Consider the following 25,833-nt stretch of genomic DNA (forward strand, 5'->3'; position numbering starts at 1 on the left):
GTGATGATTTGCTCTTTAATGGTATGAGGGCTAAGGGTACAAAAGAAGGTTGGGGTGCTTGTAGATCAAGGCTTTTTGATGGCAATGTTATGCTACTATTGATGGGGCTGCTGTCAACGGTTTTTCCGTAGACTGTGGTGTTGCCGTTGCCGACCAATTGTCGACGGTGCTGTCGTCGGCGATGCTGAAGTCGACAATAGCGCTGATGCCGATGGTGCAGGTTTGGTTATTTCTGATGTTGCCGATTTCTTTGCTGATGTTGACAGTTCCAACGAGGAGGAACAGAACTTACTCGTCGACAGGTCTGATTTAGAAGCTTTCACCGACGGTTTCTTTACCTGAAGCGTCGTCGTTGGTAAGGCAGGCTTAGATTTTATCTTGATGGACGTTATTGTCATCAATGAGAATGGCGACAATTATATTATCAGGGCGAAGCTGGTGTAGTAAACGTAGTTGTTGACGCTCATCGACGGTGTTGATGATGAGAACAAGGTATTTAGGGCCATATGTACGAACACATTTTCCCATTGACACAGAATAGGAAAAACCCTTTGATACATCTGGCCCTTGCTGTCTGAGGTGAGAGAAGTTGTTTAGTCGGTGGTGGAAGAGATCTGTTAGGCTGTTTAACCTGTACAGCCCTGACAGACGGTATGGAGGGTTCAGAATGAGCCTTTTCTGAGGCACTTTGTTTTTTAGAGGATGTTGGGCATTTCTCTGTCCTTGAACCTGATAAGAGTTTTCTTATCTGCCTTACTTGATTTTGGAGACAACCTCTCCACAGATCTCTTTCTCTTTTTTAAGGCCGCAGTCTTTAATGAAGTGTCACTGTCCTCATCAGATAGAGGGTATTCCTTGGCCTTAAACTTCTGGAGCCACAGCAGAAGTCTGTCGTCTCTGTCCTACAGAGTTTTTTGTGAAAAAGTTTGTCAAATTTTACAATCTTTCACCTGGTGGTCAGCGTGATGGCAACAGGTGCATTTCTTGTGAGGATCTTCAGAGTGGAACCTCATTTTTCCACAGGTGCTGCAGGAGCAAAATAATCCTTTCTTGGCTGTAGTAGACACGATGTTGGAAGTCACAGTTCGCAGGGCCGAGAGTTAAAATGCTGGTTTTCAGAGGAATTTCTGTCAGAAAGTCTCTAAACGGAGCAGAGCTCAGGGAGACTTCCATCACACGACGTGCAGTAGAAAATCTGAAAGACTGGAGGCTCTTTAGTGAAGATTCTAAAGAGTGCTGTAGCCAGATTGGCTGGACGGGGTCATTTCTAACAACACTGGTAAGCTATTAAAGTGAATGCCTTTTGCATTAACTTTAATGTAAAAATGTTTGAATTGCTGCTTTCTATGTACCTTGTGTCTCCCACTTTGACGACAGGGAATGAATCAAGCATGTGAATCTATGAAAGGTCCAATACTGGAGAATCTCACTTGCACTACTCTGAAGAACACTATAGCATCCTCTTACCTGATGTAATCTCCACTGGGGTCGGTCCGTCGCCCAAAACCCACAGGACAGTAGCAGTGGAAGAACTGCTGAAAGAAAGCACTGCAGGACAGCCACATCCAGCTTCCTGCGTTTACACTGAAGTCTGCGTCAAGCAAGAGTTCATCAAACACCTGAGTAGGAGAAACAGACAGGAGGGAAAAAGATGAAGAAAGCTTTTTCAAAGGTAAAATCTGCAGTATAATAAACTATTGCAAAAATACAAAAGGAGCAGTACTACACGATACCCCCTTCATTTCCCTTTTTCGCATCCTGGTTTCAAGATTTCAAAAATGTTGCTATGCATGCACACATTTGTCTCAAAAGGTTTTTTCAAAAGAGGAGGTGCCTTTACAGCTCACACATTAATTTCTTCTAAGGTGAATAGAATTCCGTGTAAATCAATTTGCTGAATAACCAGCTTTCTTTTTTCTTCCACAAAACCCTTTAAAATGAAAGAGAGGATGCACAGACTGGAAACAAAGGAAAGGGGGCTCCAAATTAGTCACAGACTGTTAGTTATTGGCACTCAAGGGAGTGATGCCAATAGTGTGGCTGTTGCAAAAGGGAACATTTGAAGAGGGGGACAAAGTTAAGCTGCCCCAGTTGAATGCACCCTACTTTTCTCTGTGAGGGGGTTCCTAGTCTGAGTGGCAGAACTGGATTGCAGCTGAAATTCATTCAGCGATGGTTGCCCTTGTGACTGGAGCACCCTTACAAGTGTGTCTATACAGTCCAACAGTTGGTCAGTTCACATGAGCTGTTTAGTGCGATGTAAGTAGAAAGCTTAGATATCACTTGATACCTAGAGTATGAATAGACCTCTCAGCTGGTGATGCTGAATTCAGGGGAAAAGTCTGAAATATTATAGGTTCTGGCGCCACAGGGAGAAACTTTCCTATTAACATTTACGTGTCCCTATCGAGGCCTCCTACTTGACTTGGAGAGAATACACCTGCAGTCCTGAGGAATACTGAGATATTTGGATTGATGGAATTTAGGAGCTATGCGCCTAAGAGGAGAAAAGTCAGGTCAGGATAAAGGGCCTGGCCTTAGTGTATCATCAAAGGTTTACAGAATGTTGGTAGCTGAATGTGGTTGTATTATGATAGCAGGAGAAGGTCAGTGAACCAATGCTGAACTAGCCACCTGGGGGCTATCAGGACAAGAGAAGAAAATCAGTTACTTACCTGTAACTGCAGTTCTCCAGTATTGGTATCTTTCATAGATTCACATGCTTGAATCATCCCCGTCGTCGAGGTGGGAGCCTCATGGTAACTTTAAATACACAAAGCAGTAAGTTTTGAAACCAGTAGGCCTCAGTAGGCCCCATAGGATATGTTATAGCCTATCCACCTTGTTTTGTGAAAAGACCCAAACTTCAGCGCCAACCAATCAGGCTTTAGCACCCTCCCAAACACTCCCAACAGTGGCTGATTTCCCTCAGATTTTCTAGTACAAGTGTGATGTTCAATATCTGTATATTAGGGGAGCCTCTGAGGGGTGGAGGGTGGGTCGCATGTGAATCTATGAAAGATACCAATACTGGAGAACTGCAGTTACAGGTAAGTAACTAATTTTCTTCTCTAGTATTGGATCTTTCATAGATTCACATGCTTGAATGAGATTAACGAGCAGTAATGTTGGAGAATTAGTGAATTCATCTGCATGTTGTTTTATCCTAATTCTCCAACTGATATCAATAACGTTAATAAATATAAAAGTAATAGAAAAAACTGTATGCCTGAATATTATGCTACAAAATGTGCCGCTGTTGTTTTAAAGTCTACAACATTTTAACACAATATCAAGAAACGTTTGTATTACGACTAGTATGAAGCAAAATATTAGAGTAATCAGCACTGTAATATAAAATTAGATGTTAAAGAAACTGAAGAACAATATCGAACATACCTTGAGTGTGGTGGTGGGATGTTGTAAGAGGCTCACCTTAAAGAAATAGATGCCTCAGCACTGCCTGCCCCACGGCTGCATCAATGTTACTTGTTTCTTCGAGACAATAGTGTTTTGTAAACGTATGCTGGCTGGACCATGTGGCCGCTCTGCAGATGCTATGCAGTGGCACCCCAGCGAAGAGTGCAGCCGAAGTGGCTACCAATCTTGTAGAATGGGCTCTCACCTTGTTGTGGAGTGGTTTCCCAGCCTTAGCATGACAGAATTGGATTGCCAGGCCAATCCACCTGGCTATAGTCTGTTTGGACACTGCGTGGCCCTTTTTTGTTCCACCAAATGCAACAAATAACTGGTCAGACTGACGTATGACCTGTGTTTTCTGTAGGTAAAATTTTAGACACCTTTTTATATCCAGGGAATGTAATGTCTTTTCCGCTACCGTTTGTGGATTTGGAAAAAAGGTTTTTAAGATGACTGGTTAATTCAAGTGAAAAGTTGAAGGAACTTTTGGGATATACTTAGGATTTGTTCTCAGGATTACACCGGAATTTGTAAATTGGAGGAAAGGCTCTTTAGTAGTGAAGGCTTAAATGTTGCTGACTCTTTTGGCTGAAGTAAGAGCTAGTAGTAATATTGTCTTCCATGAGATGAATTTGAGATCGGCTGTGTGGATTGGCTCATAGGGAGCTTTCATGAGCTGCATTAATACGATATTCAGGGACCATGACGGCAGAGGTTTCCGGACTGGTGGGAAAACACGGAACAGGCCCTTCATGAATTGTTTCACAATCCTGGTGGAGTATAATGAGACCATGTCTTGTGATCTACGGTATCTCGAGATTGCTGCCAGATGCACTCGAATGGAGGAGTATGAAAGTCCTGACTTTGCCAAAAGCAACAGATATGGTAGTATATGCTCTGGAGGAGAAGAAATAGGATGCATACCTTCCGCTGCACACCATATACAAAAACGTTTCCATTTAAGTTTGTAAGTTTTATTGGTAGTGTCAGCTCTAGCTTTGGCTAAGATTTCTCTACACTCCGAGGAAATGTTCAGATTTACATACTCATTGAATTCAGGAGCCAAGCCGACAAGTGAAGAGATGACGGATCTGGATGCCTGACTTGTCCCTGGTGCATTGTTAAGAGGGTTGGACTCTGTTTGAGTTGCATATGTGGCTGTTCGGAGAGCATTAGGAGCTCCATGTACCAGACCTGTCTGGGCCACCTGGGAGCTATCAACAGAAGGCGACACCCCTCCGTCTTCATTTTGTTGATGACTCTCTGTATGAGCGGGATCGGAGGAAAAGCGTAGGCATAGACCCCGGACCATCTCATCGAAAACGCATTCCCCCACGATCCTTTCTGGGGAAGCCCACTTGCATAATACTCGCATTTCTTTTTCTCGAATGTGGCAAACAGGTCTAGATTTGGTTTGCCCCATAAAAAGAAGAGTCGATCAAGAAGTTCCTGGTCTAGCTCCCACTCGTGGTATGGTATCACTGTCCTGCTCAGGGTGTCTACCAGAACGTTGGTCTGTCCTGGCATATGCTCCGCTTTGAGCGAAATGTTGTGCTTGATGGCCCATTTCCAGACATCCTGAGCCAGTTGCGAGAGTTGTAGAGATCTTGTGCCCCCCTGCTTGTTTAGATAAAACATGCTGGTTGTATTGTCCGTTCTGATTAAGACGCTTGAGTTTTGAAGTTTTGGCAAAAAAGCTTTGAGAGCTAGGTCTATCACTTTGAGCTCCAGGTGATTTATGTGGAGCCGAACCTCTTTTGCATTCCAGGATCCGCTGATTTGCAAATCCTGGCAGTGTGCACCCCATCCCTCGAGAGAAGCATCCGTTGTTACTATGTAACTGGGTACTTGATGAAGGAATGTGAGTCCGTTGGACAAATTGGTCAGCGTTGCCCACCACTTCATGGTGGTTTGCATTAGAGGTGTTATGCGCATTCTGTCTTCGAACAAACCGTGCACCTGAGTCCACTGCACATCCAATTGTTCTTGCAGGGGTCGCATATGGAGCATGCAATCTGGGACTAGCGGAATGCATGATGAGATCATCCCTAGCAATGATTTGTAAGTGCGGACTGAAACAAACTATTTTGCAGAAAGTCTGCGTGCTAAGGAGGTTAGTTTTTGTTTTCTTTCGTGAGACTGATACGCCTTGCTGTGGACCGTGCCTAGTATTTCTCCTAAGAAATTTAATACCTGTGTGGGGTGAAGCTGAGATTTTTGATAATTGACGACAAACCCTAGGCTGTTTAACAATTGGAGGCAAACCGAAATATGACGTACCACCTGAGGCTTTGAAGGTGCCTTTATGAGCCAGTCGTCTAGGTAGGGAAAAACCTGCATGCCCGACTGGCGGAGATGTGCTGCCACAGGAGCCAACATTTTTGTGAAAATTCTGGGGGCCGATTTCAGACCGAATGGAAGAACTCGAAATTGGAGGTGCATACCAGCTACTTTGAACCTGAGGAATTTGCGGTGGTTGCGGTGTATTGGAATATGAAAGTAAGCATCTTGGAGGTCTAGGGATGCCATCAGATCTCCAGTATTTAACAGGCGCAAGACATCCTGTAGTGTCACCATCCTGAACGATTGTTTCTTTAGGAACTTGTTTAGTGCTCTTAGGTCCAGAATGGGGCGCCAGTCCCCGGAGGGTTTCTTTACGAGAAAGAAGCGGGAATAGAATCCCCTGTTCCTCTGAGAAAAAGGAACCAGTTCTATTGCTCCTTTGCCCAGCATCACTTGTACTTCCTTGAGGAGTTGGTTCACCCTTGGGGGCGGAGGGCCTGATGGGGGAACAGCTGGTGGTGTCTGTGTGAATTCCAGAGTATGGCCTCTGGCCACTATATCGAGCACCCACTTGTCTGATGTTATTGCCGCCCATTGAAGGAAATAAGAAGTGATGCGACCTCCGACCCTCGAGATTGGTGAGGGGAAGAATGCTGGTATGGCTGGTAGCAAAAACAACAAGTGATGGACGGAATGCTGAACATTGTCAAACATTCACCCCCAGTACAGTGATCTGGGCTTAAATCCATCGTTTTTTTGCTGCCCATGCCATTCCAGTTTGGACCCAGCCATTTGCAAATCAGTCTTGACCCTGTTCCCCATGAGAACAGTCCAGCCCGAACTGCTAGGCCAGGTCTTCCCTGGACTGGAAACAAGCATCCTGGGTCCGGTTTCGGGGTTTCACCCCTCATCAGCCAGGCTAGCTTGAATCCAGTGGCATGGGAGCACGGGAACCACATCTGGGCATACCCTTCCCACTTAAGGCGACAAAGCAAAAACAACAAGTGATGGACGGAATGCTGAACATTGTCAAACATTCACCCCCAGTACAGTGATCTGGGCCTAAATCCATCATTTTTTTGCTGCCCATGCCATTCCAGTTTGGACCCAGCCATATGCAAATCAGTCTTGACACTGTTCCCCATGAGAACAGTCCAGCCCGAACTGCTAGGCCAGGTCTTCCCTGGACTGGAAACAAGCATCCTGGGACCGGTTTCGGGGTTTCACCCCTCATCAGCCAGGCTAGCTTGAATCCAGTGGCATGGGAAGCACAGGACCCACGTCTGGGCATACCCTTCCCACTTAGGGCGACAAAGCAAAAACAACAAGTGATGGACGGAATGCTGAACATTGTCAAACATTCACCCCCAGTACAGTGATCTGGGCCTAAATCCATCGTTTTTTTGCTGCCCATGCCATTCCAGTTTGGACCCAGCCATATGCAAATCAGTCTTGACCCTGTTCCCCATGAGAACAGTCCAGCCCGAACTGCTAGGCCAGGTCTTCCCTGGACTGGAAACAAGCATCCTGGGACCGGTTTCGGGGTTTCACCCCTCATCAGCCAGGCTAGCTTGAATCCAGTGGCATGGGAAGCACGGGACCCACGTCTGGGCATACCCTTCCCACTTAGGGCGACAAAGCAAAAACAACAAGTGATGGACGGAATGCTGAACATTGTCAAACATTCACCCCCAGTACAGTGATCTGGGCCTAAATCCATCATTTTTTTGCTGCCCATGCCATTCCAGTTTGGACCCAGCCGTATACTAATCAGTCTTGACCCTATTTCCCATGAGAACAGTCCAGCCCGAACTGCTAGGCCAGGTCTTCCCTGGACTGGAAACAAGCCTCCTGGGACCGGTTTCGGGGTTTCACCCCTCATCAGCCAGGCTAGCTTGAATCCAGTGGCATGGGAAGCACGGGACCCACGTCTGGGCATACCCTTCCCACTTAGGGCGACAAAGCAAAAACAACAAGCGATGGACGGAATGCTGAACATTGTCAAACATTCACCCCCAGTACAGTGATCTGGGCCTAAATCCATCGTTTTTTTGCTGCCCATGCCATTCCAGTTTGGACCCAGCCATATGCAAATCAGTCTTGACCCTGTTCCCCATGAGAACAGTCCAGCCCGAACTGCTAGGCCAGGTCTTCCCTGGACTGGAAACAAGCATCCTGGGACCGGTTTCGGGGTTTCACCCCTCATCAGCCAGGCTAGCTTGAATCCAGTGGCATAGGAAGCACGGGACCCACGTCTGGGCATACCCTTCCCACTTAGGGCGACAAAGCAAAAACAACAAGTGATGGACGGAATGCTGAACATTGTCAAACATTCACCCCCAGTACAGTGATCTGTGCCTAAATCCATTGTTTTTTTGCTGCCCATGCCATTCCAGTTTGGACCCAGCCATATGCAAATCAGTCTTGACCCTGTTCCCCATGAGAACAGTCCAGCCCGAACTGCTAGGCCAGGTCTTCCCTGGACTGGAAACAAGCATCCTGGGACCGGTTTCGGGGTTTCACCCCTCATCAGCCAGGCTAGCTTGAATCCAGTGGCATGGGAAGCACGGGACCCACGTCTGGGCATACCCTTCCCACTTAGGACGACAAAGCAAAAACAACAAGTGAGGGACGGAATGCTGAACATTGTCAAACATTCACCCCCAGTACAGTGATCTGGGCCTAAATCCATCGTTTTTTTGCTGCCCATGCCATTCCAGTTTGGATTCAGCCGTATGCAAATCAGTCTTGACCCTGTTCCCCATGAGAACAGTCCAGCCCGAACTGCTAGGCCAGGTCTTCCCTGGACTGGAAACAAGCATCCTGGGACCGGTTTCGGGGTTTCACCCCTCATCAGCCAGGCTAGTTTGAATCCAGTGGCATGGGAAGCACGGGACCCACGTCTGGGCATACCCTTCCCACTTAGGGCGACAAAGCAAAAACAACAAGTGATGGACGGAATGCTGAACATTGTCAAACATTCACCCCCAGTACAGTGATCTGGGTCTAAATCCATCGTTTTTTTGCTGCCCATGCCATTCCAGTTTGGACCCAGCCATATGCAAATCAGTCTTGACCCTGTTCCCCATGAGAACAGTCCAGCCCGAACTGCTAGGCCAGGTCTTCCCTGGACTGGAAACAAGCATCCTGGGACCGGTTTCGGGGTTTCACCCCTCATCAGCCAGGCTAGCTTGAATCCAGTGGCATGGGAAGCACGGGCCCCACGTCTGGGCATACCCTTCCCACTTAGGGCGACAAAGCAAAAACAACAAGAGATGGACGGATTGCTGAACATTGTCAAACATTCACCCCCAGTACAGTGATCTGGGCCTAAATCCATCGTTTTTTTGCTGCCCATGCCATTCCAGTTTAGACCCAGCCATATGCAAATCAGTCTTGACCCTGTTCCCCATGAGAACAGTCCAGCCCGAACTGCTAGGCCAGGTCTTCCCTGGACTGGAAACAAGCATCCTGGGACCGGTTTAGGGGTTTCACCCCTCATCAGCCGGGCTAGCTTGAATCCAGTGGCATGGGAAACACGGGACCCACGTCTGGGCATACCCTTCCCACTTAGGGCGACAAAGCAAAAACAACAAGTGATGGACGGATTGCTGAACATTGTCAAACATTCACCCCCAGTACAGTGATCTGGGCCTAAATCCATCGTTTTTTTGCTGCCCATGCCATTCCAGTTTGGACCCAGCCATATGCAAATCAGTCTTGACCCTGTTCCCCATGAGAACAGTCCAGCCCGAACTGCTAGGCCAGGTCTTCCCTGGACTGGAAACAAGCATCCTGGGACCGGTTTCGGGGTTTCACCCCTCATCAGCCGGGCTAGCTTGAATCCAGTGGCATGGGAAGCACGGGACCTACGTCTGGGCATACCCTTCCCACTTAGGGCGACAAAGCAAAAACAACAAGTGATGGACGGAATGCTGAACATTGTCAAACATTCACCCCCAGTACAGTGATCTGGGCCTAAATCCATCGTTTTTTTGGTGCCCATGCCATTCCAGTTTGGACCCAGCCATATGCTGGTAGGTCATTGTTTCCTGCCCGTATCCTTTCCTCGGGCAGCCACTCTTCCTCTCACTGGATGTTTATAGGCCGGGGCCGGTGGCAACCGGTAATGCTGCTGTTGCTGGTGGTACAGTTGTCGGGATCCTGTGGAGGAAGACTGATATTGGGGTCTGTACTGATGGTAGCCCCCTCAAAAGGAGAAACCTCCTCTTCCCCTTGCTCCACGAAAAGGTTGCTTTTTATACTGTAAGGTACCTAATGATTTTGCCGTATCCGTATCTGTTTTGATGGCTTGTAACATGTTGTCGACATGCTTCCCAAACAGACTTTCACCATCAAAAGGCATGTCGAGAACTCGGCTCTGGACCTCCGGTCGAAATGATGTAGCCTTTAGCCATCTTGCCCACGTAAGACTGCTGCACCAGCCAATTGCCTGAAACCAGTTAAAGAAATGTCTATTGCGCTGTGTATAATCTCTGCCGCAATCCGTTCTCCTTCCTGCAACACCTTCTTCGCTTCCACCTTGACATCCTCCGGCAAGAGATCCAAGAAAGCAGACATGTCTGCCCACATCTGGCGATCATATCTCCCTAGGATGGCCAGGGAATTAGCTGCCTTGACTGTGACCGCCGATACAGAGGAGAATTTTTTCCCGATATTATCCAATCTCCTCCCTTCTTTGTCTGGGGGAGATGCTATGGGTGTGGAAGGGTTTCTAGAACGTCGTTGCGCTGCCTGCGATATTACCGAATCCGGTTTCGGTTGAGACACTAAACAGGCCGGAGAATCATCCGGGGCCTTACATATCTTTTCTAGCCTTGGCATTTGTGAAGGCATTGTCGCCAGATTCTTCATCGCCTTCAACCCTTCCTGCCATAAGAAGTCTACTATCGGTATTGCCCTTACCAATCTCTTTGATGGCTCCTTGAAGTCGTAAAGGAAGCACTCTGTTTCATGAGAAATAATAGAAAGGCCAAATCGCTTTGCCGCTCTCTCACTCAAATTACAAAAACCTCCTATGTCCTCTGCAGGCGAATCCACTGGACCTGCTGGAGGTGGAGATGGTGTGGGGACGAGATAATCATCCCATTCACTGGTCACTGAATCTCTTAACTCACCCTCTTCCCTCTCGTCGTCCAACGAGGGATGAGCTTCTTGCGTTTGGCTACTCAATGGTATGCCAGTGTGCGGCGTCTCCGGGAGACTGGTCCTCGGGGTTTGACGAGGCGTGTGGTGGGTTTCAGGCCTGGGTGGTGTGGTAGGTGTTGATGGTGGAAATCTTCTGTAGTAGTCGTTGAGCATAGATTGAAGGTCTGCCACCAATGTGCTTGGTATGGAAAGGGATAATTGTTGTTCTGTCGGGGGTATGATGTTGAAGCATAGTTGGGCTGGTACTGCCCTTCATCTTCCTCATCAAAGTCCTGGCATTTTGGAATGGTGCGGCGAACTATCTAGGTAGGTCGATGGTTTATACACTGTTAGTGCTGTGGACGATATGATCGTCGACGGTTCCCACGTCGACGGTTCTCTCGTCGACGGTTCTTTCTTCGACAGATCCGTCACTGACGGCGTCTTTGTTGACGGGTCCTTCGTCGACGGGCCCTTCATGGACGAATCCTTCGTTGACGGTTCCTTCGTCGACCGTTGTTTCGTCGACGTATCCTCGACCGGCCGGTAGAGCTGGGGCCAAAGCAGTTGGTGTCTCCATCTTCTCTGCAGATTTTTCAGCTCAGCAGTCCTTCTTCGTCTTAGGTTGCAGGAATCTATCTTGCTGTGTTCTGGGAGCCCCTAAATACTCGATTTAGGGGTGTGTTTAGGTCTGGGGGGTTAGTAGCCAATAGTACCTATAGGCAGTGTGAGGTTGGCATGGCACCCTGAGGGGAGTGCCATGTCGACTTAGTCATTTTATCCCCACCAGCACACACAATCTGGCAAGCAGTGTGTCTGTGCTGAGTGAGGGGTCCCCAGGGTGGCATAAGACATGCTGCAGCCCTTAGACACCTTCCCTGGCATCAGGGCCCTTGGTACCAGGAGTACCAGTTACATGGGACTTACCTGGATGCCAGGGTGTGCCAATTGTGGAAACAAAGGTACAGGTTAGGGAAAGAACACTTGTGCTGGGGCCTGGTTAGCAGGCCTCAGCACACTTTCAAATCCTAACTTGGCATCAGCAAAGGCAAAAAGTCAGGGGGTAACCATGCCAAGGAGGCATTTCCTTACAGCAACCCCATCCCAGAAGTGACGCACCTGTCACTACTGTGAGATCTTGTTGGGGAAAGGAGAGGAGTCTGCCTTTGACCCAATCGCAGTTCACTAACCACCACTGCAAATCCTTTGCAGTCCCCTCCGAGATCTGAACCACGTCGGTAAGATTTCCCTGATGCTGTGCCCATTGGAAGTTCAGGTCCCACTGCAGAGCCCTCATATGCCATCTGGCATGCTTGACCAACAGGATGCAGGAAGCCATGCGTTCCAGCAGCCTCAGAGTCTGCCTCACCAAAATCCAGGATAGAGGCCGAAACATCGGTATCATAACCTGAATATTCTGAACTCGCTGCTCGGGAGGATAGGCCCGATACTACTCTGTGTTCATAACTGCTCCGATAAAAGTGAGCTTCTGAGAGGGAGTCTGGTGTGACTTCGGCAAACTGATAGTGAACCCCAGCGAGTGCAGGAGGTTCGCCATCGTCTGGAGATGGGTGATGAGAGCCTGGGGCGTGGAAGCCTTCAAAAGCCAATCGTCAAGGTAGTGGAAGACTGAAATCCCTGACCTGCGCAGATGAGCTGTTACCACCGCTATCACCTTTGTGAACACCCGAAGGGTACTGGTGAGAGCGAAACAGAGGACGTTAAACTGAAAGTGCTCGTGGCCCACCTTGAACCGCAGGTAACACCTGTGAGCTGGCAGGATGGGGATTTGAAAATACGCGTCCTGCAAGTCCTCCGCTACCATCCAGTCTCCTTGATCTAGAGCAGACAAGACCTGAGCAAGAGTGAGCATCTTGAATTTCTCCTTCTTGAGGAAGAGAATGACGTCCCTTAAATCCAGGATAGGGTGAAGGCCCTTGTTTTTTTTGGGAATCAGAAAGTAGCGGGAATAACAACCACTGCCTACTTCTGACATTGGGACCCTTTCTATGGCTCCCTTGGTCAAGAGAGCCATACCTTCCTCGCAGAGCAAAACCAGATGGTCCTCCATGCCGTTCCTTTGTCGGAGGGAAAGAGGGAGGAAAAGACTGGAAGCGGAGGGAGTAGCCCTTCCGTATGATCTGCAGAACCCATTTGTCCGTTGTGATGGAAAGCCATGACGTCATAGGAGGCTTCAACGATGCTGACGACGCACGCAGAGCCAGATGACGTACGCGGATCGAATGACACCACCCGACGGCACACGCAGGGTACTGCTCGGCAGAAAAATTCCAGATTCGAAGCTGATGCCAGGGAATTCTAAGGTAAGGAATCTGCAGCTAGAAGTCTCTATCAGATACACTCATAATCTCATCTTGAGTTATTCCACCCAGAGTTACCACCCCAGTCAATATGTAAAATATAAAAAAGTAAGTGCCAGGCCCTTCTCCAGAGGCCATTGGAGTCCGCATCACCCATTTCCCCGTCAGCGCTGCTAATAGCAATACCAATTGAACTACTAACCATTGCACTCTTACAAATGTGAAACTTCAACCTATTCTAGGTCATCCAAAGCTATAATAACGGTGTGAGTGGCAGGTAATGTTCTTCTTTAATGTATATTGACATATTAAACCCTTTTGTTGTGCGCATCTCAAAATTAGACAGACAGACCATGTTGTGGACTGTCACTAGAGCAAGTGCTGACAATTAAGTGCTGCTGCCGAGCCCCGGAATCTATCGGCTCAAATTAGACACTAACTCCAGGGGAACTAATACAACTTGTAACAAGGCCTAAAACATTTAGAGAAAATTCTTGCCACATAAGTAACAGCATTACAGCAGACTCCTTAACCACTTCTGGTTGACTCAACTAAGGAAAAATCTGGCATTGAATCTAAAAACCACACGCTTGCACACCTTGCCTTTAGAAAAAGCTAAAAAAATGTTTATTCTGTTAATTCCTCTCAACCCTTTCTTATGAATCACTGTTTTAAATGCACATTAGCTCACTGTTCATCAGTGTTGAGATGCCTCATGGGATGGATGTGTGCTTTAAACGCAGTAAACAAAATCATAGGCAATAATAAAGGGCCTAAGAAAAGAGATAAACACAATGGTAACTTAAAATAACCAAACATGGGGATTTGTGAACATATCAGGGAGGAGTGGTTTTGTTTAGGGTTGAAGACCTGCAGTATGATCTTTGTCCAAGACAAGTTGAAGAGAGAAGCATAGGAAAAGTGGGCCCTCACATTTATTTTCAGAAGCTTGGCTAAATGCCAAGAGAGTAAATGAAGTAAATAAGAAAAAGGACTTACTCGGACACCATTCTCCCAACTGTTCCAAAGGTCGCCTCTGGTCAGGAAGCAGGCCACAGCGTGCCTCGCAAGGTGGTGGATCCAACCTTCTTGTCGCAGCTGAGTCATGATGGCATCAATCCAAGGGAATCCAGTTTTCCCCTCTGCCCACTTAGCTAAGGCCTCTGGATTCCTATCCCAGGGAATCTGGATACAGATTGGGTTTCCTTCCATACGATCAAATTTTGGGTTGCTTGTGGCAGCTGTGTAGAAAAATTCTCGCCAAAGGAGTTGGCCATACAATGAAAGTGGTGGCATGCTGTTCCTCTTCACCTAAATAACAATAGACTGGATTGAAAGAATTGAAGAAAGTAACATTTCAAGTCAAAAGAGAATAATTTACAAACTATTCACCCCTTGTCTACTTCTCCAAGACTATGCTTTTAAAAACTGAGAGCCTAACAGATCAGTCACCTCCAAGACTCTTGTGATTAAGAAGATACACAAGCACACTGGAAGGCACTCTGTCCCTCAACATGTAAGAAAATGTGTTAGTTACCTATAATTGTGGTTCTCCATTATTGGCATCTTTCATAGATTCACATGCTTTAATCATTTCCCGTTCTTGAAGTGGGAGTCCTATGTGTAGGAAGTTGTCTCTGTATATACTATTTCAAAATAAGAAATAGTGTGCACAGAGTCCAAGGATTCCCCTTAGAGGTAAGATAGTGGCACAAAGAGATAATTCTAATGCTCTATTTTGTGGTAGTGTGGTCGAGCAGTAGGCTTATCAGAGGGTAGTGTTAAGCATTTGTTGTACACACACAGGCAATAAATGAGGAACACACACTCAAAGACTTACTCCAGGCCAATAGGTTTTTATAATGAAAAATATATTTTCTTAGTTTATTTTAAGAACCACAGGTTCAAGATTTACAAGTAATACTTCAAATGAAAGGTCTTTCACTCAGGTATTCTAGGAACTCCGAATAATCACAATAGTATGCACAGTTTTGACAAAAAGCAATAAGCTATTTTAAAAGTGGACACAGTGCAAAAATCAACAGTTCCTGGGGGAGGTAAGTAAATGTTAAGTTCACAGGTAAGTAAAACACTTACAGGGTTCAAAGTTGGGCCCAAGGTAGCCCACCGTTGGGGGTTCAAGGCAACCCCAAAGTTACCACACCAGCAGCTCAGGGCCAGTCAGGTGCTTCAATGGAAATAGGGGTGCCCCGGTTCCAGTCTGCAAGCAGGTAAGTACCCGCGTCCTCAGAGGGCAGACCAGGGGGGTTTTGTAGGGCACCGGGGGGACACAAGCAGGCACAGAAAGTACACCCTCAGCAGCACAGGGGCGGCCGGGTGTAGATTGCAAACAGGCGTCGGGTTTCAGATAGGAATCAATGGGGAGACCCGGGGGTCTCTTCAACGATGCAGGCAGGCACAGGGGGGGCTCCTCGGGGTAGCCACCACCTGGGCTAGGCATAGAGTCGCCTGGGGGTCGCTCCTGCACTGGAGTTCGGTTCCTTCAGGTCCTGGGGGCTGCGGGTGCAGTGCTGGTTACAGGCGTTGGGTTCCTTGTTACAAGCAGTCGCGGTCAGGGGGAGCCTCTGGATTTCCTCTGCAGGCGTCGCTGTGGGGGCCCAGGGGGGTCAACTCTGGCTACTCACGGGCTCGCAGTCGCCGGGGAGTCCTCCCCGTAGTGTTAGTTTTCCGCAGGTTGAGCCGGGGGCGTTGGGTGCAGAGTGGAAAGTCTCACGCTTCCGGCTGGAAATGTGTGGTCTTTAAAAGTTGCTTCTTTGTTGCAGAAAGTTGCAGTTTGTTGAACAGGGCCGCTGTTCTCGGGAGCTTCTTGTTCCTTTGGATGCAGGGAAATCCTCAGAGGCGTCAGAGGTCACTGGACCCTGCTGGATGCGTCGCTGTTGCAGTTTTCTTCAAAGTAGGGAGACAGGCCGGTGGGGCTGGGGCCAAATCAGTTGTTGTCTCCGTCTTCACTGCAGGGCTTCAAGTCAGTAGTCCTTCTTCTTCTTTAGGTTGCAGGAATCTATCTTCGTCGGTTCTGGGAGCCCCTAAATACTGAATTTAGGGGTGTGTTTAGCTCTGGGAGGGCAGTAGCCAATGGCTACTGTCCTTTTGGGTGGCTACACCCTCTTTGTGCCTCCTCCCTGTCGGGAGGGGGGTACATCCCTAATCCTATTGGGGGAATCCTCCTCCTTCTACAAGATGGAGGATTTCTAAAAGTAAGAGTCACCTCAGCTCAGGACACCTTAGGGGCTGTCCTGACTGGGGGGTGACTCCTCCTTGTTTTTCTCATTATCCCCTCCAGCCTTGCCGCCAAAAGTGGGGGCAGTGGCCGGAGGGGCGGGCATCTCCACTAGCTGGGATGCCCTGTGGCGCTGTAACAAAGGGGGTGAGCCTTTGAGGCTCACCGACAGGTGTTACAGTTCCTCAGGGGGAGGTGAGAAGCACCCCCACCCAGTACAGGCTTTGTTCCTAGCCACAGAGTGACAAAGGCACTCTCCCCATGTGGCCAGCAACATGTCTGGTGTGTGGCAGGCTGTCAGCCCACACTGGAAGTCGGGTATGTTTTCAGGGGGCATCTCTAAGATGCCCTCTGGGTGTATTTTACAATAAAGTGCACACTGGCATCAGTGTGCATTTATTGTGCGGAGAAGTTTGATACCAAACTTCCCAGTTTTCACTGTAGCCATTTTGGTGCTCTGGAGTTTGTGTTTGACAGACTCCCAGACCATCTACTCTTATGGCTACCCTGCACTTACAATGTCTAAGGTTTTGCTTAGACACTGTAGGGGCATAGTGCTCATGCACATATGCCCTCACCTGTGGTATAGTGCACCCTGCGTTAGGGCTATAAGGCCTGCTAGGGGGGTGAGTTACTTATGCCACAGGCAGTGTGAGGTTGGCATGGCACTCTGAGGGGATGTGCTGAGTGGGGGGTCCCTAGGGTGGCATAAGATATGCCTCAGCCCTTAGAGTACCAGTTACAAGGGATTTACCTGGGTGCCAGGGTGTGCCAATTGTGGAGACAAAAGTACAGTTTAGGGAAAGAACACTGGTGCTGGGGCCTGGTTAGCAGGGTCCCAGCACACTTTCAAATCATAACTTAGCATCAGCAAAGGCAAAAAGTCAGGGGGTGTCCATGCCAAGGCGGCATTTCCTTACACTATGGTACTATAATTAAGCAATGTGTATTATTATAATTGATCTGAATGACAATAAACCATTGGTTTTAAAGCCTATGTCCTTTTTAGAAAAGGACCAAAGTACAAACTTTAGCCAATCAGACAACAGCACCCTCTAGAACACTCCCAAGAGAGGCTGAATCCCTCAGATTTTCTAGCAAAATTGGAATAAAATAATGTTGAGTTATAAGGGCAGCCTCTCAGGGGAGAAGAGTGGGTCACATGTGGATCTGTGAATGATACTAATACTGGAAAATATATGTACTTTCCAGAATATAACTAGGACTGCAGTTAGAACAAGCAAATCCAATCATACCTATACATGCATTTTTTCCTGAGTTTGAGGGACTTGAGTTAGATTATTAAATCTGACCCACATCGCCCAGTACTTTCACTTCTCTGTATTTAGCAAATTAAGCTATGTTTCCTTCATGTGCTTTTCTCCATTTTTTAGCTTTAAGTTTTTTTTGGTGCAGCCCATCTCAGGTTTGATACAGCAATGTTGCTTTACATAGCATTTGAAATAAAAGGAGGAATTCATAAAAACGTTTAGCTAGGTAATGTAGGAAAATGGCTCCCTGTTACAGTTAGCCCCCACTTTTTGCCTGATATTGATGCTGACTTGACTGAGAAGTGTGCTGGGACTCTGCTAACCAGGCACCAGCACCAGTGTTCTTTCACTTAAAATGTACCATTGTTTCCACAATTGTCACACCCCTGGCACACAGATAAGTCCCTTGTAAAAGGTACTAGTGGTACCAAGGGCCCTGTGACCAGGGAAGGGCCCTAAGGGTTGTAGCATATGTTGTGCCTCCCTAAGGGACCCCTCACCTAACACAAGCACACTGCTGTTGTAGATTGTGTGTGTTCATGGGGAGAAAAAGGCAAGGTCGACATGGCATCCCCCTCAGGATGCCATACCCACAAAATACTGCCTGTGGCATAGGTAAGTCACCCCTCTAGCAGGCCTACAGCCCTAAGGCAGGGTGCACTATACCACAGGTGAGGGCATAGCTGCATGAGCAATATGCCCCTACAGTGTCTAAGTCTATTCTTACACATTGTAAGTACAGTGTGGCCATATTAAGTATATGGTCAGGGAGTTTGTCAAAACAAACCCCACAGCTCCATAATGGCTACACTGAATACTGGGAAGAAAATAAGTTACCTGTAACTGTAGTTCTCCAGTATCGGAATCTTTCATAGATTCACATTCTTGAATCATTCCCCGTCATCGAGATGGGAGTCCCCGGTATAATTTACACAAGTAGTGTCAAGATATAATAAAGAAAAAAGGCCCTAGGCCTCTTCAATTTAACAGTCTATCAGAGTCATTTTGTGAAAAGGTCCAAATTCGAGCATCCACCAATCAGACGACAGCACCCTCTAGAATCCTCCTGAGAGAAGCTCCAGCCCCTCAGATTTTCCAAGCACAAGTGCGTACAATATAGGAAAAAAAAGAGAGAGAGAGAGAGAGAGAGGTGAAGTGAGCTTCTTCGGGGAGGCGGGTGGGTCGCATGTGAATCTATGAAAGATTCCAATACTGGAGAACTACAGTTACAGGTAAGTAACTTATTTTCTTACTCCAGTATTGGAACTTTCATAGATTCACATGCTTGAATCAGAGTAGAGAGCAGTAGCTATGCACATTTTAGTATAATAACATATTTGATCGAAAACACCTTGATACATGAAACCTCATTATATTCCTGTATATAAATCTATGTAACTATAAAGGTATACCTATATATATATATATATGTATATATATATATCTATATACACATATTGATATCCAGAATGACAAAGCAAAAAGTATCCCAAAACACATATGTAATATGAATACTATCATTAAAAATGACCACTTATCTCTCTGTCAGAATGTTTTCTTACTCTTGTTTACTTTCCTTTTTTTTTTTTAACTGTGTAAGCGAATATAAGGGATATAAACAATGTGCATACCTGTTCTAGGATGGAGGGATGGAGAAGAGATGGCTCACCTTCACCTTAAGAAATTCCTGAGAACCGCTTGACCCACTGCTACTTCTCCCTGAGATAGAGATTCCAAGCAGTAGTGTTTTGTGAATGTATGGCAGCTCTTCCATGTTGCTGCCCTACAAATGTCTTGTAGTGAAACTCCGGCGAACAGCGCCGCTGACGATGAGACTGCCCTCATGGAGAGCATGTACAGGTGAGTGCAGAGGTTTGCCCGCTGCTTGATGGCAGAAGCGAATGGCTGAGGAGATCCATCTGGAAATAATCTGCTTGGAGAGTGGATGTCCTTTCCTAGGAGCACTGTATGCTACGAACAGCTGATTAAAGCGTCAAAAAGATTTAGGGGGTCATTTTGACCTCGGCGGTAAAAGGCGCTTACCGCCGGTCAGAAGACCGCCATAACACCGCCGCGGTCGTGGTAAACCGCCACGGTCATTCTGACCCGCTACTTGAAAACCTCCAAAAACCCGACATCCACAAAAGTCCGCCACACCAAAGGTCAGCGAAAAAATGGCGATGACCAAACCTCCACCGTCACGCCAACACAAATACGCCCATGCCATTCCGACCAACGAATCCACGCGGCGGTCTTTCAGCCGCGGTACTCCATTGGCGGTACACACCGCCGCGCTCAAAATACACACACACTTACAAAACACAACCACATTGGACAATTTGAAATACACACACCTGATACACATATACACACCACTCCCACACACCCAATACAATATAAAACACACACTCATATCACCCACAAACCCCTACGACCACGATTGCGAATCAAGGACAGAGAGAGACAGCACTGCTTAGAGTAGACCATCACACAGAGGCAAATCACAACATCACCCACACAATTACCACGCACAAAACACCATACACCAACACACACATTACACTCCACAACACATACAACATCCCTCACCTCATCCACACCACCCCATGGCACCCCAAAGACACCACAGGTTCTCTGACGCAGAACTCAGGGTCATGGTGGAGGAAATAGTTTGTGTAGAGCCCCAGCTCTTCGGGCACAGGTGCAGCACAATTGCTAGGAAGATGGAGCTATGGCAAAGGATAGTGGACAGGGTCAACGCGGTGGGACAGCATCCACGCAATCGGGATGACATCAGGAAGCGCTGGAACGACCTACGGGGGAAGGTGCGTTCCATGGTATCAAGGCACAACATTGCGGTGCAGAAGACTGGCGGCAGACCCCCACCTACTCCCCCAGAATTTACAGCAAGGAAGTCTTGCACATCCTGCATCCTGACGGCCTCGCAGGAGTAGCTGGAGGAATGGACTCTGGTAAGTTAAATCTTAACTACTACTTCCCACCCCCACCCCACCTGCATGCCAGCACATACCCCCATCCTCACCCCCACCCCATCACACCTACTCCTTGCAAATTGCTCACCATCACAACCCACCCATCCCAACACCAAGCCCTGCATGCGACCACAAACCATGGACACCCATCACCAAAGCATGCCCACTGCACACACACATCACCCCCACAAGCCACCCTCACAAAAGCCCCCACAAGGGAATGCCTGCACTAGGGTACACGGCCACCCACCCATCACACGAAATGCCACACACAGAAGCAATAACCATACCCTTATACCACTGCAGGAACCGAACGCCACCACACCGCCACGGAGGGTCCAGAGATGTCCATCCCACCACCAGAAGAGGCCCCCAGCGATGACAGCAGCTCTGTCTCCCTGGACCAAGATGACCAGCCCGGCCCATTGGGGACCTCTGGACAGTCGGTTCCCCACACACAGCCACAGGCTACAGCAGACCAAACCCCCTCTGGGATCACCAGCACAGCTCCCACCCAGCGGGCCCATGCCTCTGTCTCCAGGACACGTCAATCAGCGGTGTGTCCGTCACTACAGGGCACCCAGGTTAACCCACCACCCCAACAACAACAGGGACCTGGGGGTAGTGGTAGTGGGCACACCGTCCAGGGGACAGAGGCCCAGGAACACAGGGGAACTGGGAGGGCTGCTGTGCGACAGGGGGGGGACAGGCCCAGGGAACCCACTCTCCAAGAGGCCCTCACCACCATCATGGGAGCATACCACCACTCCCAGGAGACGATGGCGACGGTACTGGCCAGGTTCCAGGAGATCCAGGCACAGCAGGAGGAACGGTACATGGGGTTCAGAGAGGAACTGAGGAACATTGGTTCCGGAATGGGGACCATCGTCCTGGCCCTTAACCAGATAGTCACCACATTGCGGGACCATGTGGCACCCCAAAGGGCCCCTGTCACTAGCCAGGACCAGGAACAGCCTACCACCTCCGCCGGCGCTAGTGGACAGGAGGCCCCCACACAACGACAGGCCACCAGAACCCCACCTCCTGCTGAAGAACAACCACCCCGCAAGCGGAGCCTGAGATCTCACAAGAAGACAGAGTAGGATGCCAAGACCCCCGCCAGCATAAGATACCCCCTGATGTCATCCCACTGTCCCACATCGTCACCCTGTCCAACCTTAAACTGCCCCTGCTCCATCCTTCCACAGGCATATGGACAATGCACCTCTGAGACTGAGAACTGGACTCTGCCATGGACATTACTCCACCCCCACCCATCACCGTTTTACAATCATGTACCTATATGTAGCACTTGAAATAAATCACGTATTGCACTTAAAATAACAGGAGTCTGCTTGTATTTTTCACAAATGTATTACACATAACGGTGCAATTATGTTCAGTTACATTGTGATGACAACATACCAATGACAATAAGCTTTAGTCCATGGGCAAACAAAGCAGAAGTCACGCAGTGGGTCATACAGCTCTGAAAAGGGAAGAGAAAGTCACAATTCAGTTAAAAGGAACTGGGGGGAAACACAGACAGTAGAGACGCAGGAGGCCTTAAGTAAATGTGAAATGGCGTGGTTGATTCTTACCTGTGTGCTACTGAAAATATTGTTGTATGACTGTATCCCTGTTGTCCGTGTCGTCCCCGTCGTCTTCCTCCTCTTCACTCTCCAGAGGCTCCACAGCTGCTACAACACCACCATCTGGACCATCCTCCTGCAGAAAAGGCACCTGGCGTCGCAAAGCAAGATTGTGAAGCATACAGCAGGCCACGATGATATGGCACACCTTCTTTGGTGAGTACATTAGGGATCCACCTGTCATATGCAGGCACCTAAACCTGGCTTTCAGGAGGTCGAAGGTCCTTTCTATGATCCTCCTAGTTCGCCCATGGGCCTCATTGTACCGTTCCTCTGCCCTGGTCCGGGGATTCCTCACTGGGGTCAATAGCCAGGAGAGGTTGGGGTAACCAGAGTCACCTAATAACCACACACGGTGTCTCTGTAGCTGTTCCATCACATAAGGGATGCTGCTATTTCGCATAACATACGCGTCATGCACTGACCCAGGGAACTTGGCATTTACATGGGAGATGTACTGGTCAGCCAAACAGACCACCTGGACATTCATAGAATGATAACTTTTTCTGTTTCTGTACACCTGCTCACTTTCTTGGGGGGAACCAAAGCCACATGGGTCCCATCAATGGCACCAATGATGTTGGGGATGTGTCCAAGGGCATAGAAATCACCCTTCACTGTAGCCAAATCATCCTCCTCAGGGAAAACAATGTAGCTCCGCATGTATTTCATCAGGGCAGACAACACTCTGGACAACACCTTAGAAAACATAGGCTGAGACATCCCTGATGACATGGCCACTGTTGTCTGAAAAGTACTGACAGAACCTGCACCATAGGGGGAATCCCTGTGGGTTGGCGGATGGGGGACATCAGGTCTGGCTCCAGCTGGGCACACAGTTCATGTATAGTGGCTCTGTCAAGTCTGTATCAAAGTATGATATGTCGTTCTTCCATTGTCGACAGGTCCACCAGCGGTCGGTACACAGGAGGATTCATCCTTCTCCTCGCAAGTCCCAGCGGACGGTGCCTAGGAAGGACAACATGGAGCACAGAGTCAAGCAACCCACAGGTTCGTTCACACAGCTTGCACAGTAAAAGAATCACAATGCAGTTAAAGGCGTGTATGAGTGGCAATGCACCGCCTAGGCCTGTGTGACGCTGTAGAAATTAAGCCATGTGGGCCTTTGAAATGGCGGCTGCCTGACCTGTGAAGTGTGACAATGGGATGTGAGCTCATTGCGATAACGTGGCACACCGTGGCGGTAGGCGGTCGAAGACCGCGGTGCGAATCCGCATTGGTTAACATTGCACCCTATGGGTTTCAGGAGCCAATGACGATGTGCGCCGGCGGTCGCGGTACGCACCGCCGCGGTACGCACCGCCGCGGGCGTGACCGCCATTTTCTATCTGATTAATCACTCGAGATCTGATCATCCACAGGAGAGGACCTATACTGCAAGTGCTGCTGTGACCTCGGTCTGAGAGATACTACGGCTGCTGCGACTGGGGAAAGGGCCCCTGCCTTCACATCTGAGGAATTGGAGAAACTTGTTGATGGGGTCCTGCCCCAGTATGCGCTACTCTACAGTCCTCCAGACCAACAGGTAAGTACACTGGGTGCACGCTGAATGGGCTATGCCTGTGTTGAGTGGGGTGGATGTAAGATGATGGGGAGGGGAGCGAATGAGGAGTGCAACGCACGACAGATGAGAACATGTGCCACATGGCAAGGTTGGGGAGGGGGGGCCACTCACATCGACCATGCAGAAAAGTGATGACATTTCCTTTCCCACCCTGTACATGTCAAATAGGTCAGCGCCCATCAGAAGATCGACATTTGGCGTGCCATCGCCAAGGACGTCCGGGCCCTGGGGGTCCACAACAGACGGGGAACCCACTGCCGAAAGAGGTGGGAGGACATCCGCCGCGGGACCAGGAAGACCGCCGAGTCTCTGCTGGGGATGGCCTCCCAACGTAGGAGGGGTGCCAGCCGCCAATTGACCCCCCTGATGTCCCGGATCCTGGCGGTGGCCTACCCCGATTTGGATGGGCGCGTGAGGACATCACAACAGACACAAGGGGGTGAGTATCAGCACATTCTGCTATCTTTGCGCGCAGTGGAGGTGTCTGGGTTGGGGAGGAGGGCTGTGGGTAACTCTAGGCCAGGGCGCTTTCTGTAGGCTAGTCCCCTCCGTTAGGCATGGCCCTGTGCCCCCGCCACCCACCTCTGTAGGGTGCCAAGTACAGCTATCCATGGTCCTGCATCACCCATGTGTGCATTTGTCGTCCATAGACCTGTAGGCCTAGTCACAAGAACTGAGTAGTGTACCCCGATTGCGCGGCGTAGTGCATGGGGCTTCTGTGTCTGTCCTCTCCGACAACGGTGTTGCCAATGCATGCACTCAACCTGTCTTTATTTCTCCCCCCACCCATTTTCTTTTTCTTCCTGTGCATGTGTGCATTAGCATCATCAGGCGGAGGAGAATTGGCATCGGAGCACGAGGGAGCTGCAACTCACATGGCCCCGGAGGGCCATGCAACAGAATCCGAGTACACCAGTGAGACGGAGGGCGAGGGGAGCTCCACAACGGGGACCCGGGGAGACGTCAGCGACACCGACACGTCCTCGGAAGGGAGCTCCCTTGCGGTGGCGGCAACATCCGTGCCCACCGCCACAACAGGTACAGCCGCCACCCAGCGCACCAGCCCCGCCCTCCCAGCAGCCCCTCAGCCTTCGCTCCGTGCCCGCTCACCCAGGAAGGTGGGCATCTCCTTCGCCCCAGGCACCTCAGCCTCTGCCCCAGTTACCCCTGCTGCCCTCAGTGAGGAGGTCATTGACCTCCTCCAGACCATCATTGTTGGGCAGTCTACCCTTTTGAATGCCATCCAGGGTGTAGAGAGGGAGGTGCATCGGAGCAATGCATACCTGGAGGGCATTCATTCGGGTCAGGCTGCCCATCAGCGATCGTTCAACGCTCTGGCCTCAGCACTGACGGCAGCCATTGTCCCTGTTTCCAGCCTCCCTCTTCTAACTGCCTCCACCCAGTCCCAGTCTCTTGTTCCTCAGCCTATCCCATCCACACCATCAGTCCAGCCTGCACACACCTCAACACCCAAGGGCAGCTCATCCAGACATAAGCACCACAGATCACACAAGCATTCACACAAGCAACATCCAGATGCAGACATGCCAACAGTCACTACCACCTCTGTGTCCCCCTCCTCCTCATCTCCCTCCTCCCTCCCTGTGACGTCTCCACTCACACCTGCATGCACACCACCATCAGCCAGTACTTCCATCACCAGCACACCCTCCAGTACAGTCCGCACACGTGCAGTCACCACCCCCACTGCCATTTACACGTCCCCTGTGTCCTCTCCCAGTGTGTCTGTCACCCCCTCTTCCAAACCACACAAACGCAGGCAGCCACCCACCCAACAGCCATCCACCTCACGACAGCCTCCGTCACAAGCACCTGCACCCAAAGACAGCACACTAGACTCTCCTACAACCACATCCTCTTCCTCCACTCCCATACCCACTGCACCTACCCTTCCCATTGCT

General features: G+C 49.2%; 1 protein-coding gene across 3 annotated transcripts in view; it reads right to left on the bottom strand.

The window, feature by feature from the left end:
- Positions 1–25,833, bottom strand: part of CRY2 (cryptochrome circadian regulator 2) — a 377,643-nt gene that overhangs the window by 122,892 nt on the left and 228,918 nt on the right. For all 3 annotated transcript variants that reach the window (XM_069221752.1, XM_069221753.1, XM_069221754.1), the window contains 2 exons: positions 14,172–14,483; positions 1,468–1,619 (listed from right to left, as the gene is read on the bottom strand). In XM_069221752.1, the coding sequence (XP_069077853.1) occupies positions 1,468–1,619; positions 14,172–14,483 (464 nt within the window). The remainder of the gene's footprint in view (positions 1–1,467; positions 1,620–14,171; positions 14,484–25,833) is intronic.

This window comes from Pleurodeles waltl, chromosome 3_1 (assembly GCF_031143425.1).
Source record: "Pleurodeles waltl isolate 20211129_DDA chromosome 3_1, aPleWal1.hap1.20221129, whole genome shotgun sequence".
NCBI lineage: Eukaryota > Metazoa > Chordata > Amphibia > Caudata > Salamandridae > Pleurodeles > Pleurodeles waltl.